Raw genomic sequence first — 16,535 nt, 5'->3', positions numbered from 1 at the left:
AAATTACGAGGCTTAACTTTGGTATTGTAATGTCTGGTTATCAGTCGTTTTTTAGCTTCATTCTTGATTAGGGCAATTTCACGCCTTTCGGGTAGAGTGTCAAGGTTCATCCTCAGTTGTTCATCATTGAGGGTCATATCTTGTATGTGCTGTCGAAGGGACGGTTCCCCTACTTCAACTGGTAACATGGCATCAGTGCCATATGTGAGATTAAATGGGGTGTCACCTGTAGATCCATGCGGTGTACATCGGTAAGCCCAAAGTACTTCAGGCAGTTCTTCGACCCATAAGCCCTTAGCTTGCCCCAGGCGTTTCTTTAACTAGGAGATTATGGCTTTGTTTGCAGCCTCGGCCTGTCCGTTGGTTTGGGGGTGTTCTACTGAACTTGTAACATGTTTGATGCCAAGTCCTTTGAGAAAGTCTACCAGCGTACGGTCAATGAATTTCCGACCGTTATCAGTGATGATTTTTTGTGGTATGCCGAATCGGCATATCAAGTGCCAGATAAAGCTTTGTACTTTTCGGGCGCTGATTGTTGCGAGGGCTTCTACTTCGATCCACTTGGTAAAGTAGTTGATTGCCACTAGGAGATATTTGCATTGTCCTTTTGCGAGCGGTAGGGGTCCGGCTATGTCCATCCCCCATTGAGCAAAGGGCCATGGAGATATGATACCCATCAGTTCGGACGGAGGAATCCGAGTGTCATGTCCATGGGACTGGCAGGAAATGCATTTTTGGACAAACTCTTTGTAATCTTGCTCAATTGTGGGCCAGTAGAAACCTGCTCGTAATATCTTGGCTCTAAACGTTCTTTTACCCGAGTGAGAGCCACAAATTTCATGATGTAGTTCCTGCATGACGTACTTGGCTTCTTCGCTAGATAAACACTTTAACAGAGGAGTAGTGTACCCACGTCGGTAGAGATCATCTCCTATAAATGTAAAGCGAGCGATTCGTTTAGAATCGGCCGCACTCACTCGTGTACCCTGTTCTTGCTGAATCATCAACTGTACTATATCTTGCCGCCAGTCAGCTTTGGAAGGAATGATGCTGGTGGAGCAAGTCTCTAAAAGAGGCTGTTCCAGCGTGGTTTTGATTACCGAAGTGAGTTGGGAGTTTCCACGGGCATGTGTTAGTTTGGAAAGTAAACCCGCTCGGGAATTTTGTGCCCTGGGTACATGGATGATTTTGAAAGTGCCAAACGCTTTAATGAGGTCGTTGACTTTGTGATAGTAACGTAATAGATGATTGTCTTTGACCTGGAAGGTTCCGTTAATATGCCCCACAACTAGTTGAGAATCCATTCGGCATTCTAAGTGTTGGATGTCCAGCTCGGCGGCCAAGAGTAGTCCGCAGATAAGGGCTTCATATTCTGCTTGGTTGTTATTGAGCTGGAATGTGAAGGATATAGCTTGCTCGACAAGAAGACCGTCCGGTCCCTCCAGTACTATACCGGCTCCTCCTCCTCTTTTGTCTGAGGATCCGTCTACGTTCAAGTTCCACACGGACGGTTCTGCCGTCGGGGGTAGTTCTGCCACGAAGTCTGCTAAGTGTTGGCCCTTGATGGAGCCCTGTGGCTCAAAACGCAAGCCAAATTCGGATAATTCGATGGACCAGGAAACCATCCTTCCTGCTAGGTCCGGTTTTCTGAGGATCCTGGCGACCGGATGGTTGGTTCGGATAATAACTTGGTGGCTTTGAAAATATGGACGAAGTCGTCGGGCCGCTGTTAGTAGGGCTAATGCTACTTTTTCCACCTGCGAGTATCGTTCTTCGGCCCCCTGCAAGGTTCTGCTGACAAAATAAATGAGTTTAAACATTGGTGCCTCCTGAATAAGGGCGACACTTACCGAATGGCCAAATGCGGACAGATACAGTTGTAAGTCAAACCCTTCCGTCGGACGGCTCATGATGGGTGGATTGGTCAATATGTTTTTTACGGCGGAGAAGGCTGCCTCACAGTGATCGTCCCAATGTCGAGGGACATTTTTCTTCATGTTCTTGTGTGTGATAACACTGGGATGGATGCCGGACATATCTGAGGCGCTCCATGCAAAGAGGTGGTTATTGGACCGCAGTAGTGCGATTAGGTTGTTTTCGTCGACGGGAGTGAGATCAGCTCCTATGTTAGTAGTTTGCTCATCATTCTTCCCCAGGACGAACGGTTTAATCTCCCCTGGGGTTGAATCCGATCATCAGTGTTGGTCCTTGGGTCTAGGTCGACCAGGATAGCTTCAGGCCTTCTCTCCCTTCTGTAAGTCATGGCTTTTAAGGAGGCGGTGTAACATTGTCGAGAGGTTTTCTGATCTGCTCGAACGGTGCATATTTCGCCGCTTTCGGACGAGAACTTCATCGCCAAATGAGGAGTCGACACGATCGCTCCGAAAGCGTTTAGGCATGGACGCCCAAGAAGAGCATTGTATGAAGTATTGGCTTCTACTAGCAAGAAGCGCACGCGGATTTCTCTAGATTTGTCATCGGTACCCAGCGGGTCCTCAGGTCGAGGTATCCCTAGGTGTCAACACGTTCTCCTGCGAAACCAACAATCTATTCGTGGAAGGGTGTTATGGCATCTTCTTTCAGGGTCATATTCTGGAATGTTGCCCAGTATAAAATGTTGACAGAACTTCCTTGGTCAATCAGAACTTTACTTACGTCATACTGCGCTATTCGGGCCGTAATGACCATAGGATCATCTTGTTCTGGGTGGGGCGTGAAAATCCTTGTCGGTAAAGGTGATGTCCGGCATTGACAAAGGATTTCGAGCTATCGTGTGGACGCTACGCAAGTTCCTTAAGTGTCTCTTGCGGGCTGAGGATGAGGCTCCGCCCCCAGCAAAACCTCCGGAGATGGTGTCAATGCGACCCTTTGGGGTCGTATCTCGCTTTCTAGATCTGCTTCTCGAACGCTCTCGGGGGCGTTCGAGCTTTCGGCGTGAAGGCTCGGGGCTTCTTCTAATCTTTTTGGAGGAACGCCCCCGCTGGCCTGTCTCTGCTTTAACAAACTCCCGCAGATATCCATCACGGATTAACCTTTCGATTTCGTCTTTAAGGCCCTGGCACCCTTCTGTGGAGTGTCCTCGGTTATCATGAAACCGACATGTTTTAGATTCGTCCGCATCTCTGGGTGTACGACGTCTGTGAATGGTGATCAGGTTGGCTTGGAGGGCTTTGTCAAACACCTTTTCCCTCGGAGCAGTAAGGTGTGCATAGTGGTCGTAACGAGGACCGAGCGGAACTGGAAGCCCTCTTCGAGGGGGCCTTTGATTACGACCCCTGTCGTGCGATCGCTGATCATCGCGTTTAGTATCTGTTGCGGGAGCTTCAGTTTTCTTGCGGTAATGTCATTGATCTTCCATTTTGATAAATTTGGTCACTTTTTCCTGTAATTCCTCCATGGTTTTCGGTAATTCGGCATATAGACTTTCCGAGACAAACCCCGGTTTGAGGCAGTTGGGGAGGTTGTTGATGATGAACTCATGGGTGACGCCTTTTACTCTTCTGGCTGCTTCAGAATATCTGCGCATGAATGTCCTTAGCGGTTCGTCTCTCCCTTGTTTGAGATTGACGAGTTCTGCAGTGGACATCCTCTCCCTTCGGTTGGCCGAAAATTGTTTTTTGAACAGAGTGGTGACAGTATAGAAACTATCAACAGAGTTCGGAGGAAGAGTATAGTACCACTCTAGGGCTTCGTCCTTTAGGGATAGGGAGAAAGCCATGCACTTGACTGGATTGCTGTTGGAATAAAAGGCCATGGAGTCGACGAAATTTCGGAGATGGTGTTCGGGGTCCGTCGTCCCGTCAAATTTTTCAATATGAGGGGGAGGCCGATCGGGCATTGTAGCCTGCATAATCTCTTCAATGAAAGGCAGCAATTCAGGCGATCGCGGAGGGCGACCGTTGTCCTCACGGCGACCATCATTTCGGCCGCTGTTGTGACGATCGTTGGGGCCATCATTGTGACCGCCAGTGCGGCTGTTGTCCTCCATCATCTCCGGTCGTCTTTCTTTAAGTCGAGCTATCTCTTCAACAAGTTTCTGGTGTGCCTCCTGTTGTTGACGAATCATCTGGGTCTGTTCCTCCAGTTGAGCCTGGAGTCGTCTTATGAGTTCTGTATGATCGATATCGTCCATGCTTCTGGTGGTCACCATAGGGAGTCTTCGCTTTCGGCCCCATGGTGGGCGCCAAAATGTTTCGGTAGGAATTTCTGGACCGAAAGCACTAACCTTGATGACACGATTCTGCTTCCTTCTGATGTGAGATCTTCAAGTACCTTCGTCGTCCGTTCTTCAGACCGCCCGTCAAGCTCCAACCTTTACCCGGGAGGGGGTACCTGTAAAGGCACTCCGACGATCAAGTCAGACGTCGGTGTAGGAAGGCCCTCTATCTTCAGGAACGGAGAGAGGGTGGAAACTCAGTTAAGTATAGGAGTATGAGTGTGAGAGAATGTGAGCATACCTTGATTGGAGCCTTTTGCTCTTTATTTATAGGCTTTGGATTGATATAAAATCAATAGAACAGAATAAAATATAAACAGAATGAAATATAAACAAACTCACCTGATATATCTCTGTTGGGATATTATTTGATACGAGANTCAATAGAACAGAATAAAATATAAACAGAATGAAATATAAACAAACTCACCTGATATATCTCTGTTGGGATATTATTTGATACGAGATATATGATTCTGTTGACATGATGGGCCTTGAGCCCAATAAAGCTGGATTAGGTTGATAACTCGGTCCATTTAACTGATAAGCTTAACCGTTCGATTGTAACCGGTTGTAGGAGATATACTACCTTACAACACTAATTTTATTTAGTTTATATTTTTTTCTAATTTGAAAAAATACAAAAATTTATTTATAACCATTTTATCTATATATTTTGTGTCAAATTAATGTTAAAGTATATCATGATACGAAAACTGCCAAATAACTTGGACTAAATTGGAAGATTTTTTGGTGATGTATTAATATGAAAAAATTGTCAATACCATAAAGTCAAAAATAGATTTTTGCATAGGCTTCTTAAATGATGATCCCACCATCTTTATAAAATTGAAAATAGATCAAGTAACAATATTATAAGGAATAACTTTTTGAAATTTGACGTGATTTCTCATATGCTATATCATCCATATGGTACCAGTTATAGTTTTAATAAAATCGAGCATCATTATTAATGGAGAATCAACATTATAGTGTAATTTCATTATAGTGTAATTACATTTTGAAACTACTAGAATGATACAAGTTCTAAAAAAATCGTATATAAATAAATCATGTCAACTTGAAACCACTTCATAATAAAGAAAAGTGTCAAACTGAAACGTCTTTGTTGCAGATGAACTAAAATTATGTCAAAAGTTATGACGATTTTCTAAAAAATTATTTAATAATAAATTTGTTCCATATTGGTACGACTTCAGTTAACTGAAGTCTTATCATATTATATGACAATTTCAGTTCTAAATAAAATAATAAAATAATGTTATGTTGTGAAATCCTTAGTTCTAAATATATTAATTGAAGTATTGTCATGTTATAATGATTTTAATTCTCCATAATTGAGTTGTCATGTTGTAACCATTTTAATTCTTCATGATTAAAATTGTTACTACATTATAAACTTCCGATTATTTCATTCAAAACTGAAGTTATTATAATATGATAGAATTTTAATTTATTTCATTCCATATTTGAAGTCGTCTAAAATTATGATGATTTCACTTTTAGACAAATTCAATTAATCTGTAATGAAGTAATTTCAGCTCGGATTTTCTTATTCATTACAGAATATTGCGAAATTGACAGGACTTAATATAATGAGTAATATAATTAAGAATGAACTAAGGTGAATTTTAAATGAAAGTAAAACAAAATAAACGAATATGCATGCCTTTGGCCAAAAAAGTTCTTTACATTGAGGATGGATTTAAAACCCTAACTAATAAATACAGTTATAAACATGAGACTAGGTTAATAATATACGAGAGATGTGGTAAAAGAAGCTTTACAAGCTGAGTTCTATTACCTCACCTATAAAATCTATATCCAAAAACAAAACAAAAAAAACAGTAAATCAACTAGGAACATATGGCTCAAAAAGTTTAATACACGGATTTGGATCATTCTGCATAATTTCAGCAGCACGTTCAAACTCTTCCCTCAGAACTTTGATGCTATATTTATCTACCACTCGCCCAAGATCATGAGATGTTTCAAAAGGATCCTCTATACATATCAAATGTCGATCATTGCCAATCCTTCTAGTCCAGTCCTTCTCCCGTTTGCTACACCAAAATACAGTATAAAATATTCAGTCAAACAACGGAATGGAACACAAAAGGGTGTCACAAAACATTTAGAGATAAAGAGTTCTCATACCTGATTATGCTTCCTGTGCGTACAGATATAACAGAATTTGCATAATCATGACAATATGCCCAGTAGTGGAAAAATCCCCTCACAAGCTGAGCAATTGTTTCCTTGTTCTGGCGACCAAAATCACCAAGTTTTTCAACTTTATCAAAGAAAGCACAATTAATATCATCCACAGTCACAGAATACGTTGTCTCCATCTCCTGTATAGAAAATAGTATTCAATCATTAAATTACAAAATTATTCATATGATGGGATGTTTAGCGAGGTACAAACTTGAGAAAGTTAACTGAACGTCTTTGATTTGCATACTGCAAAAAAGTTATTCCATTGACACTGGCCACGCAATTGCTAAAGTGGTTTTCTCGGATTAAAAAATGATTTACCATTAACAAGGCTTTGTCACAGCTTAAAAATTTGAAGTGGTTTCCAGCCAATTGTATGGAAAATGAAAATGAAAATGAAAAGATACCTAGAACTCTTAGTTAATTAATTTTTTCATTCTGTAGAAAACGGAAACACAGACCATTATGTTTAGACCAAAATATAAAGGGTTACTTCTGAAACATTAATAGCGGAAACACTGACATTCTACTTCTTAGAAGGCTAAAGAAAGAAATCTGCCATAGAGGAATAGAAGAATGAAGTCTGAAGTACACACCTGCAAGCATGGAAGGATTGCAGGCCTTCTCATTTGTAAATAATGAATGCACATCAAAACATACCTGAAATTAAAATTAAATTATTGTCTTTAGGCGATACATATCCGGTCATCATATTTAAATGAACTTCTTTGATCCTGTCTACTTTGATTTTGCAATATTATGACAGTACCTTGCCTAATTATAATGAAGACAACAAAAAACTTTTTCAATAAGAATAGCATCAGAGGTTAACTTACGCATAGCTAGACAGAGTTCCATGGTAAGTTTCATTGACTCTTCTTGACTTAGCCCAATGTTTGATAATGAAGGCTAGCTGCCGTAACCTTGGATCTATGAGCGCATAATCCCGAAGAAGCTTTGTATTCACAACAGCTAGAAGATTGTTAATGCATATGTCACAAGAGATTCCTGTCACTGGATCCATGAGCTTTACTATGGGAACCCGTGCACGTGTCAATGCCTACAAACAAACTCAAATTAAGAACTGAAGAAATTTTTGTTTTAATTTAATTACTTCAAATGAATGTTTCCAAGAGCAGTAAACCAGCAGCAAATGCATTCTTCTGAAGAAAAATTGAGTCAGTCACTTACCAGTCATTCCTGTCATATTCACAATCTATTAATCCACTTAATTTTCCTTCTTTATTATTACCTACATTTATTTCTGTTTCCAAAAGATTGGCCATCATGTTTTACTTACCATACAAATCTTTTAACCATAGCATTTTCTCCAAACATATCCAATAAAAATCAAACAGAAAAAATGGATTTGAGATGTTGTGGAACCAAAAAGGGGTGATGAAGAGACTCAGACACAGGAGGCAAAGAATAACAGACAGAATATGTTAAAGTCTAGAAACTAGCATTCACCAGTGAAGACAATAACTTCTATGCTTATCCACCCATATAAGGCCCCTTTATAAGGGATCCACATATTTGAAAGTGTCAAACCAAAGACAGCAAAAACATCACATTATGTCCTACACCCATGCAAAAACAAATATAAATTAGGAAAGTCGCCTTATTTGCAATCACTCAGCCTTAAATATGACCTCTTAGAAGCATGCCTTTGTTGCGACATCACGGATAAGTACTTTAGTATCACATTGACCAGTGGTATAGCAAAAAATAGAATATATAAGTATAAGTATATAAATGACATTTAAATCACATCATATAAACCAGTTTTATAAGGGGTTAAGTTAAGCTTAAACTCAGATCCTGAAATGGCATCAAAATTCCTATATTATATGGTATAATAAAGTTAGATTCCCTTTAATAAACCTCTTCATAAGAGAGTAACAGCAGAATTTTCAAAGATCTGTGTTTGCTGAAACCTTTCAATAAGAAATAGTAATCAAGTGACCTTCTTAGGTTTGCAAGGCTCAGGTAAGGACTACACTAGAGTTAGAGGGGTTCCTTTATTTGATAAAGGGGTGAGCACAATATTACTATGAAATATTGTGAAAATCTTCCTACAATAAACTACAAACAAAATGTAAATTTTGTTCTAAATGCTTGTTGGGGTGGCATAGGAAGGATGAAACATCATTTTCCTGGAACAAACAAATATGTTATTCCTTGTTCTAGTGTTCCAGATGAAGTAAAGGAAACACTTGTGAAGCTGCTGAAAAGTAAAGAAAAAAATGAAAAGGAGAACAACCTTGATTGGGCAGAAGTTACAAAAAAAGTAGCGAAAGGAAAGAATGCTCTCCAACAAATGACAATCAATGCATTATATAAATAGAGATGTAATTCAGGAAGTTTGCAATGCAATTATGTTAATGCATTTCCATTTAACCTTGTAAGGAGTCCTCTTTTTATCCAAATGTTAAAGGCTGTTGGATAGTATGGTAAAGGTCTAAAGCCTCCTTATCATGAGGAAGGGTCTCCTATTTGAAAAGAGTTGTTAATAATGCAAAAGCCAATAAAAATGGAAAATTCATAGTAGGAGACAAGGAGGAAGTTGAAGACATTGAAGTAGGGGGAAATGATGAAGATGACTTGAGTGATGTAGATCTTTGAGAGGAGGAGGATGAAATATGAATTTGATTTTGAAGCTGTTTAGTATGAGCAGCAGTAGCAACAACCATAGTCAATTTACACCGTACTTCATCTGACAACCATTTTACACTGTCAATCTTATCTGGCCATGTCTCCCAAATCCTAGTGTTTATGTCATAAATTTCAAAAATAAAACTCATCTTATATCTCGGGAGAAATAAAACCCTCCCTTGCCAACTTCAATCTTCACCAACAATCCAAATTTTGATTAACTTTGAACAGCAACGAAGTTGATTACAGACTTGGGAAGTTATGCACCACAAGTAGGAAGACAATTAACCAAAATCTATAACCAGTATAATTATGCACATATATTCTATCATTACCTTCGCAAAGATATTAAGTGGCACATCCGCATGTTGTCCACTGGGAAGTATTCGGTGAACAGTAACTATTTTTTATTATCTAAGACAAAATTCAAGGACAAACCAGCCATAGCAAATTTCTTTTTTTTTTCCATTCAAAACAGAAGTCATTAAATCTCCTTTATGGAAATTTCATAGCAAGCTTATATAAGTACCTTTACTTCTTAAAATTTATTGCTCATTTCTTTATATGTGAATACAAACCATCGAGATAAAAATGGAAATGCAAAAAAAAAAAAAAAAAGAGACGAAAAATATTCTCACCTGCACATTCTGCAGATTATCTGATTGCAAAATATCTGCCAATTTCATTATAATCTTAGCTTTGTCCATGTCTGCTTCCTCAATAGCAAGGCAAACATCAATGTCACTTTTAGAAACACCAAACGAATTAGCACATGATCCATAGAGATAAAGCTTAGCTGCTGGCCATTCTTTGCTAACTAATCTCTCCAACAATGCCATTAATTGCTTTTGCTTCTGCTTTTCTTCTTCAGGAGGTATTAGAGACTCGTATATTGCAAGGAAAGGAACATTAAGAACATCAATGTCCCTTCGACAAACTAGCTGCCTTTTGTACATTCTTGCCCGCTGGCTTAGGATCTGCTGCCCTCTTGAATCCGATGATCTGGCATCCTGGCAGTAAATGATAAGTGTAAATAACATTCATACTTTACCAAAAAAGACACATGAACCTCATAATTTGAAAACCGGTAGATAACTGTAAAACTCAACCTATCTAGGTAGTAACATAAACGGGCCTTCAAACAAATTCAAAATTGAAAAACATCATTGTATTATCAACAATCAATAGATACTCAAAGAACTTAATGGAATTTAGTTTAAAACTTAGCATAGTAATTATTTACAACACATAACTAGTTAGCTACCAGCAACATTATCAACAAATATAACTAGGGACCTTCTCTCGTGTGGCGCGGCGTTGCCTTGAGTTAGTCCTGTCATCAGAGTCATCCTCTATCAGCAATGAATCAGCCAACTTCTCCCCGAGGACATCAACATTAGCTCCACTTCCACCGGTCTCATTCACACCACTGGAATGCAAGTTACTCCCAGCAGGTGGCCCAGGGCGATCAAGCTGATCAGCAAGCCCCATTTCACGAACTACATTGCCTCTAACGTTGCTTCTTTCACCAGAAACCATTCTAACACCTTCCCTCTTACCATACAAATTCTCAATTCTACCTCCACCCCCACCCATTTCACCACCCCCCACCCTACCATCTTTCCTACCCTCCAAACCCTTCCCTCTATTCCTGTTCCCAAACCCTGGTGGAACCCTACTAGCCTCATGAGAAAACGACCCACTAGCCGTATAACCCTCAAGTCCTCTTCTTTCCCTGTCCACAACATCATGATTACCCTGAAGAACCACATTCCCACTGGAATTAGAACTGGGTTGATCTACATGCAAGTTCCTGTCGAACCCGTTGTACCCTCTGTTGAACTTCAAATTGAGCAACGAGTCCACATTGGGAGAAACTTCAGATGCAGAGTACGCAACCGTAGGCAAAGACCCGAACTGCAGCTTCAGTTCTTGCTGCTGGACGAAACCATCGACCTTGCTGTTCTTTTCTTCGATGGGAAACCCTAGTTTTCGCAGATCGTGGGTGAGGCCAGCGTTAACGTTGACGCCGTTAGTGACGGAGTTCGGGGTGACGGGGAAGTGGTTCCGAGGAGGGGGAAAAGGGTTATGGGGCAACCCAAAAAAGTTCGGTGGGTAAAGCGGAGAAGAGAGAGTGTGGGACCAAGGAGGAAGATGGTGAGGGAGAGGGAGGGCGTGCGGGTGATCGGCGCCGGCGATTGGCCACTGCGGCGAGCCAACGGGGATCGTTGGACCGACGACGGCGACGGCGGGATCTATCGCCGGAGACTGTTGCCGCGGGTGTTGGTGGTGGTGGTGGTGAGGACGTTGGATGAGTGAGAGGAGGAACTCACCGCCGTTAGAGGGCGTCGGCGGCAGTGGCAGGTCACCTCCACCGCCGTTCATGGAGGCGGTTGGCGGCGGAGAGAGGGTGACGTGGCAGTTGTGAGATTGCGAGGGAAGAGAGAGCGTTGAGAGAGAAACTCAGAGAAGTGTAGGAATGGGAGTGTGTGTGACTTTTAACTTTATATAAAGCCAATAAGTTTTGATTACTGTGATCTTGGTTGGTTATTATTTTTTAAATTATTGCTAATCTTTTATCTTATCTTCCTTTATTTGATAATAAAGGAGATAAATTATACTCTAATTAATCAATATCTAACATGTTACCTTTTTTTTTTACCATATAACTAAATATTGTTAAAATCATCATTATCACCAATCTAAATTCTTCATATTAGTTAAAAATCATTGTTCATATGATTTTTAAGAAGAAAAAAAAAATAACTAACTAGTTTGATTATGGTTTTTCTAAACAAATATATTAAGATAAAATATTTTGCATTATTTTTAATAGCCAAAAATAATCATTATAAGTTACAGATTAAAAGTTACTTTCAGTATATAATTATTAAACACGTAAAATTATCACGTTATCAATCAACAAGAAAGCTTTACTTTTAATCATTAAATAATAAAAAATATTTTATCTCCAATATAGTAAATGTATATTCTAAAAAATAAGGTCAAAAAATATGTTTAAAAAATTAACAAAAATAGGCATTATTAACCTGTAAATAAGTAAAATGTTTTGGTGTGACTTGACTTAAGAAATTTTATATTTTTTTATTTCTATATTTATTAGAAGATAAAACACAAATTGGTCTATTACTGGTAAAGACAATATAAAAGTTACTTATTAAAAACAAATATTAAATATTACATATATTATATTATAGGGTTGTGGGAATGAGAGAGGAGGAACTTAGTGAAGAAGTTTGGTGATGTGATTGGGGATGACTTTATAATAAAGTTGTCATGTGGAAATTTTATTTATTTTTTATATATTTTTTCTCTAATTCTTATCTTGTTTTTTTGGTATTGGATATAGAATAGTCTAAATATCCTTATTAATAAACATTTAACAAATTTGGTTAAATATTTTAATTAATTAAAGAATCACAAATTTTTATATTTTAGTATATTTAATGCATTTAAGAATATAGCATTAAATAAGACATTTTCAAAAGTAAATATACAAATTAATTTTTTTAGTATATAAAAGTATATTAGAAGTGTTTTGTAGAAAACTAATTAAAATTATTCCTATCTCTAAAATAAGATATTGAACTTGTTGTTGATATTTATCATATTTTCTACTTTAAGGAATGATATTATTTACTTTTATAATTTTCCTCTTTTTTAACTTGTGTTAAAAAGTTTAGTTTGTAAACCACAATAGATTTTAAATTCATGATGAAAGACTTTGTTTATTTACAAAAAGATTCACTTGATGTTAATTATGTGTTTTTATGTGTCTATATTAAACAAAATAATGAAAGATAATCCAATTAGGGTATTATCTATTCATTATAATAAATTCATGAGATACTATAAATATATTTCAAATATATTATATTTTTTAAAGTAGATTCGACAATACCTTTAATATTGTTTCGATTGATTAAATATCGCATTTCAGATTTCATACAAAATATCTACCAGCCTAATAGATTAAAATTTTAAAACATTTTTATTTTATTTTTTAAAAAACTGACTTGAATTCAATCAATAATATGATGAACAATGGTGATAATAAAGTAGAATAATAAAATAATTAGGAAAGACAACAGAAAAAAGGATATTTAATTAAAAAATGTATAACTTACCATAAAAAAGATTTCACAGTTCTAAAATATGCAAAATTTAATGAATTGGTTTTTTAATACGAATTTTGATTAATTATATTCAACCTGAATATGCATACATGTTAATTTTTTTTCTTTTCAAAAATATATTTCTTAATTATCATTTCTAATGGCTTTTTTTTTATAATAATCCGTTATTAATAAAAACATCACTTTAATGTGTATGTAGACATGATTACTCTAAAACTAAAGAATGTAATTTATGTAAAAAAATTATTTAATATTTTGGGGAATTCACGTTAATATGATGTTTTTATCGATAAAAGACTTTTAAACGAATTTTTCTTTAGATATTATCATGCACGTTTAGAAGAGAGTTGAACTTTTAACTAAAATCAGTAGGTAAAATGTGCATGTGACTAATTTTAAGAAATTATTAATTATCATAAATAATATTTAAAATATTATCATTTGAAAACAAATCAATAATGATGCTAATTAAATACTAAAATGATAAATATCAATAATACATGCTTTTATCATTATATGATCATATTTTTCTTTATTTTTTTTCCACTGTTGCGGAAATTTATATAAAGAACACTTTTAATTGATTTTCTTACGATTGCTTATTAATAATATGGAGATCTTTTCTATAACTTTGAATATAAAAAATAATATATATTTATGTAGACTATACACAGAAATATATCAATAATAAATCAACAATTAATGTTAAAAAGTGTGACATATTTACAACAAATTTACACTGTAATTTACATTTTGATTGAATTTTTATATCTTTAAATAAATATACAAATATGATCATGTACCAAATACCAAAAATAAAGATTATAAACACAATATTAATTAACTTTAAATAAAAAATTACATAATTTATCTCTTTTTATAATAATAAAATAATATTACATCTAAATAATCAAACTTATCAATCTCTAAAATAATAAAATAAGACTCAAATAAAATTATTAATTAACCTTAAAAAATTAACTTTATTTCAATAAAACTTTTTCATAAACTCAATTTTTTTCATTTTCTATTCGGCTTTCCACGTACATCATCTTACACCAGATTTGTTTTTTTCAATTAGATTCAAATTCTTTTTTTTCTTCATGATCGACTTCTTCATTTTTTTATTGACTTCCCAATTACCTTTGCCAACTTTATTTCCATTATGATTGTCCTCTTATTGACATTGATCGACTTATCTTTAAGATTTGTCGACTTGCTCTTTATTCTGACCATCTTCCTAATAACATTGTTGCTACCACGATCTATTGCAACTTCAATCCTTTTATGATTTTCTTCGTGGATATTCCAACATTTATCATTCATCATTATACCTCTAATATCACTATTTTTGAAATTCAATTTGTTAGTGGCTATTTCACTATGATGATGATTCTCCTTGCTAACATTTATAGGTTTTTGTTTTATATTGTTATGTGTCAATTCCCTCCATATTTGGTTCTCCACTATGAGATTCTTCACTTTTTCTTAAAGCATCCAATTTAGTTCCCTAGACATCGTATCTCCTTATCTTTTTCTTTGAGTTTCTTCTTCAAGACCTCTTGTATCATTTTCACCAACATCTCCTCACTTGTTGCTCCTCGAGCCCCAATAGTTTATTGTGTTTTGTCCTTGCTATTTCTGTCTCCGGGTTTGCCACTCTCATCATCATGACTTTAACCATCTTTGCTAAGCTCTGCATCATCATGGTCGTGTTTTCCTTGAATTCTACCAAGGTACTCAAATTCTCCACCAACTTTACCAAGCTCTGTACATCCTCGGCCATCATTACAGAGTTGATCTTAAGCTCCTTCGAAATGACTTCATCATTGACCTAGTTATTCTTGTCCATCACTTAGCTTACCTTATCCATTGCAAGGACTGAACTGACCTCATTTATTCGGAGTTGTGTGGAAGAGGATCATCCTTCATGAAGTATTTGGAGGAGGTGTTTCATCCTTCGTGAAGTATTTGGAGGAGGTGTNTCATCCTTTGTGAAGACTCAAAGGAGGTGCAGGTTCATCTCTTGTGGTATCAAGAGAGGTGGTTTCTAAACTCTTACAAATTGTTTCTTTGTGAATGTAGTTTGTAATTGTTTTGTGCTTAGTGAACTATTTATCTTGATTTGAGATAAGTGACTGGGCGTAGGATTGGTAAGATCCAAACTAGTATAAAAATCATCTGTGCAAATTTCTTTCAACCTTACTCTTTTATTTATATTTATTATTTGCGTAGTAAGATAAATTGAGTAGAAACTAAAAGGGACACGTTTATATTAAAACCCATCTTGGTTTGTTGTTCCACGTTAACCATTCCGCTGTAGCCGCTCTGACAATGCTTGCCACTCTTAAAACACTTCACTCTGGACCGGCCTCCTCGGCCTTTTCCTCATCCTTGGCCACGCCAATTCTGCTGACCAATTTATTTTTCATAATCATCCTCAAAATCACCTTTGTCACACCCTCTAGGACTACAACCTTCAGTGTTATGAGTATCTTCTTTCATGTGATGTTGCGCTTGAATTGCTTGATCCAATGGCTGAAAGTTCTACCTTCTCTATTGTCTGTGGACCTCAAGTGACCCAATGAGTTCTTCTAGTGAAAGAACTGACAAGTCCTTCGACTCCTCGATGGCGCACATGATGTTCTCAAAATCTTTTGTCAATGATCTCAAGATATCACTAGTAAAAAATTGGGATTATACAGCGCACATTATGCCACAGTTCACCAGAAACCGCAGCATAATGTTGCGCGATGACAGTTTTGTAAATAAATCAAACTTATATGCCGCAGTTAAGGGGGGAACCGCGGCATATACCCCAGTCAACCATCACCTTCGACGCCACGTCAGGAAAAAAAATTTAATAACAGGGTTATATGTCGCGGTTCTCTGAACAACCGCGACATATACCCCTGTCACCTTCTGACATTCCCCATCAGTCAGCACCTGCAATAAATTGGCAGGGGAATATGCCGCGGTTGAGCAGAGAACCGCGGCATATTACCCTGCCAATTTATTGCAGGTGCTGACTGATGGGGAATGTCAGGAGGTAACAGGGGTATATGCCACGGTTGCTCAAAGAACCGCGACATATACCCCTGTCACCTACTGACATTCCCCAAAAGGCAGTTGGGTAGGCAATTGAGTATTCAGAACGTTAGGGTATAGGCCGCGGTTCTCAGAGCAACCGCGGCATATTACCCCATCTGAATAAATTTGAAATAAATTTGACATATTTAAGGGTATATGTCGCGGTTGCCCGCTGAACC

At 37.1% G+C, this 16,535-nt stretch overlaps 2 protein-coding genes across 2 annotated transcripts; both read right to left on the bottom strand.

The window, feature by feature from the left end:
- Positions 1-320: 320 nt before the first annotated feature.
- LOC106779357 lies at positions 321-2,036 on the bottom strand. The gene has a single exon (XM_014667450.1). It carries the CDS (start codon positions 2,034-2,036, stop codon positions 321-323), a length of 1,716 nt encoding a protein of 571 aa, XP_014522936.1.
- Positions 2,037-5,883: 3,847 nt separating this feature from the next.
- Positions 5,884-11,604, bottom strand: LOC106779379 (UTP:RNA uridylyltransferase 1). The gene is made up of 6 exons (XM_014667472.2): positions 10,406-11,604; positions 9,748-10,119; positions 7,291-7,514; positions 7,051-7,114; positions 6,395-6,591; positions 5,884-6,300 (listed from the first exon to the last, which is right to left on the bottom strand). Exons 1-6 carry the CDS (start codon positions 11,492-11,494, stop codon positions 6,090-6,092), a joined length of 2,157 nt encoding a protein of 718 aa, XP_014522958.1. The 5' UTR covers positions 11,495-11,604; the 3' UTR covers positions 5,884-6,089.
- Positions 11,605-16,535: the final 4,931 nt, after the last annotated feature.

Source organism: Vigna radiata, unplaced genomic scaffold (genome assembly GCF_000741045.1).
Source record: "Vigna radiata var. radiata cultivar VC1973A unplaced genomic scaffold, Vradiata_ver6 scaffold_194, whole genome shotgun sequence".
Lineage (NCBI taxonomy): Eukaryota > Viridiplantae > Streptophyta > Magnoliopsida > Fabales > Fabaceae > Vigna > Vigna radiata.
The sequence above is the reverse complement of the archived record's forward strand: the minus strand, read 5'-3'. Positions and strand labels throughout refer to the sequence as shown.

Coding starts and splice junctions, on each gene's coding strand:
- LOC106779357 (XM_014667450.1), bottom strand. CDS start 2,036: ATGTCCGGCATCCATCCCAGTGTTATCACACACAAGAACATGAAGAAA.
- LOC106779379 (XM_014667472.2), bottom strand. CDS start 11,494: ATGAACGGCGGTGGAGGTGACCTGCCACTGCCGCCGACGCCCTCTAAC. Junction 7,515..9,747: donor ATAATCTGCAGAATGTGCAG/GTGAGAATATTT, acceptor GTTTGTTTGTAG/GCATTGACACGTGCACGGGT. Junction 6,592..7,050: donor CAATCCTTCCATGCTTGCAG/GTGTGTACTTCA, acceptor TTTTCTATACAG/GAGATGGAGACAACGTATTC.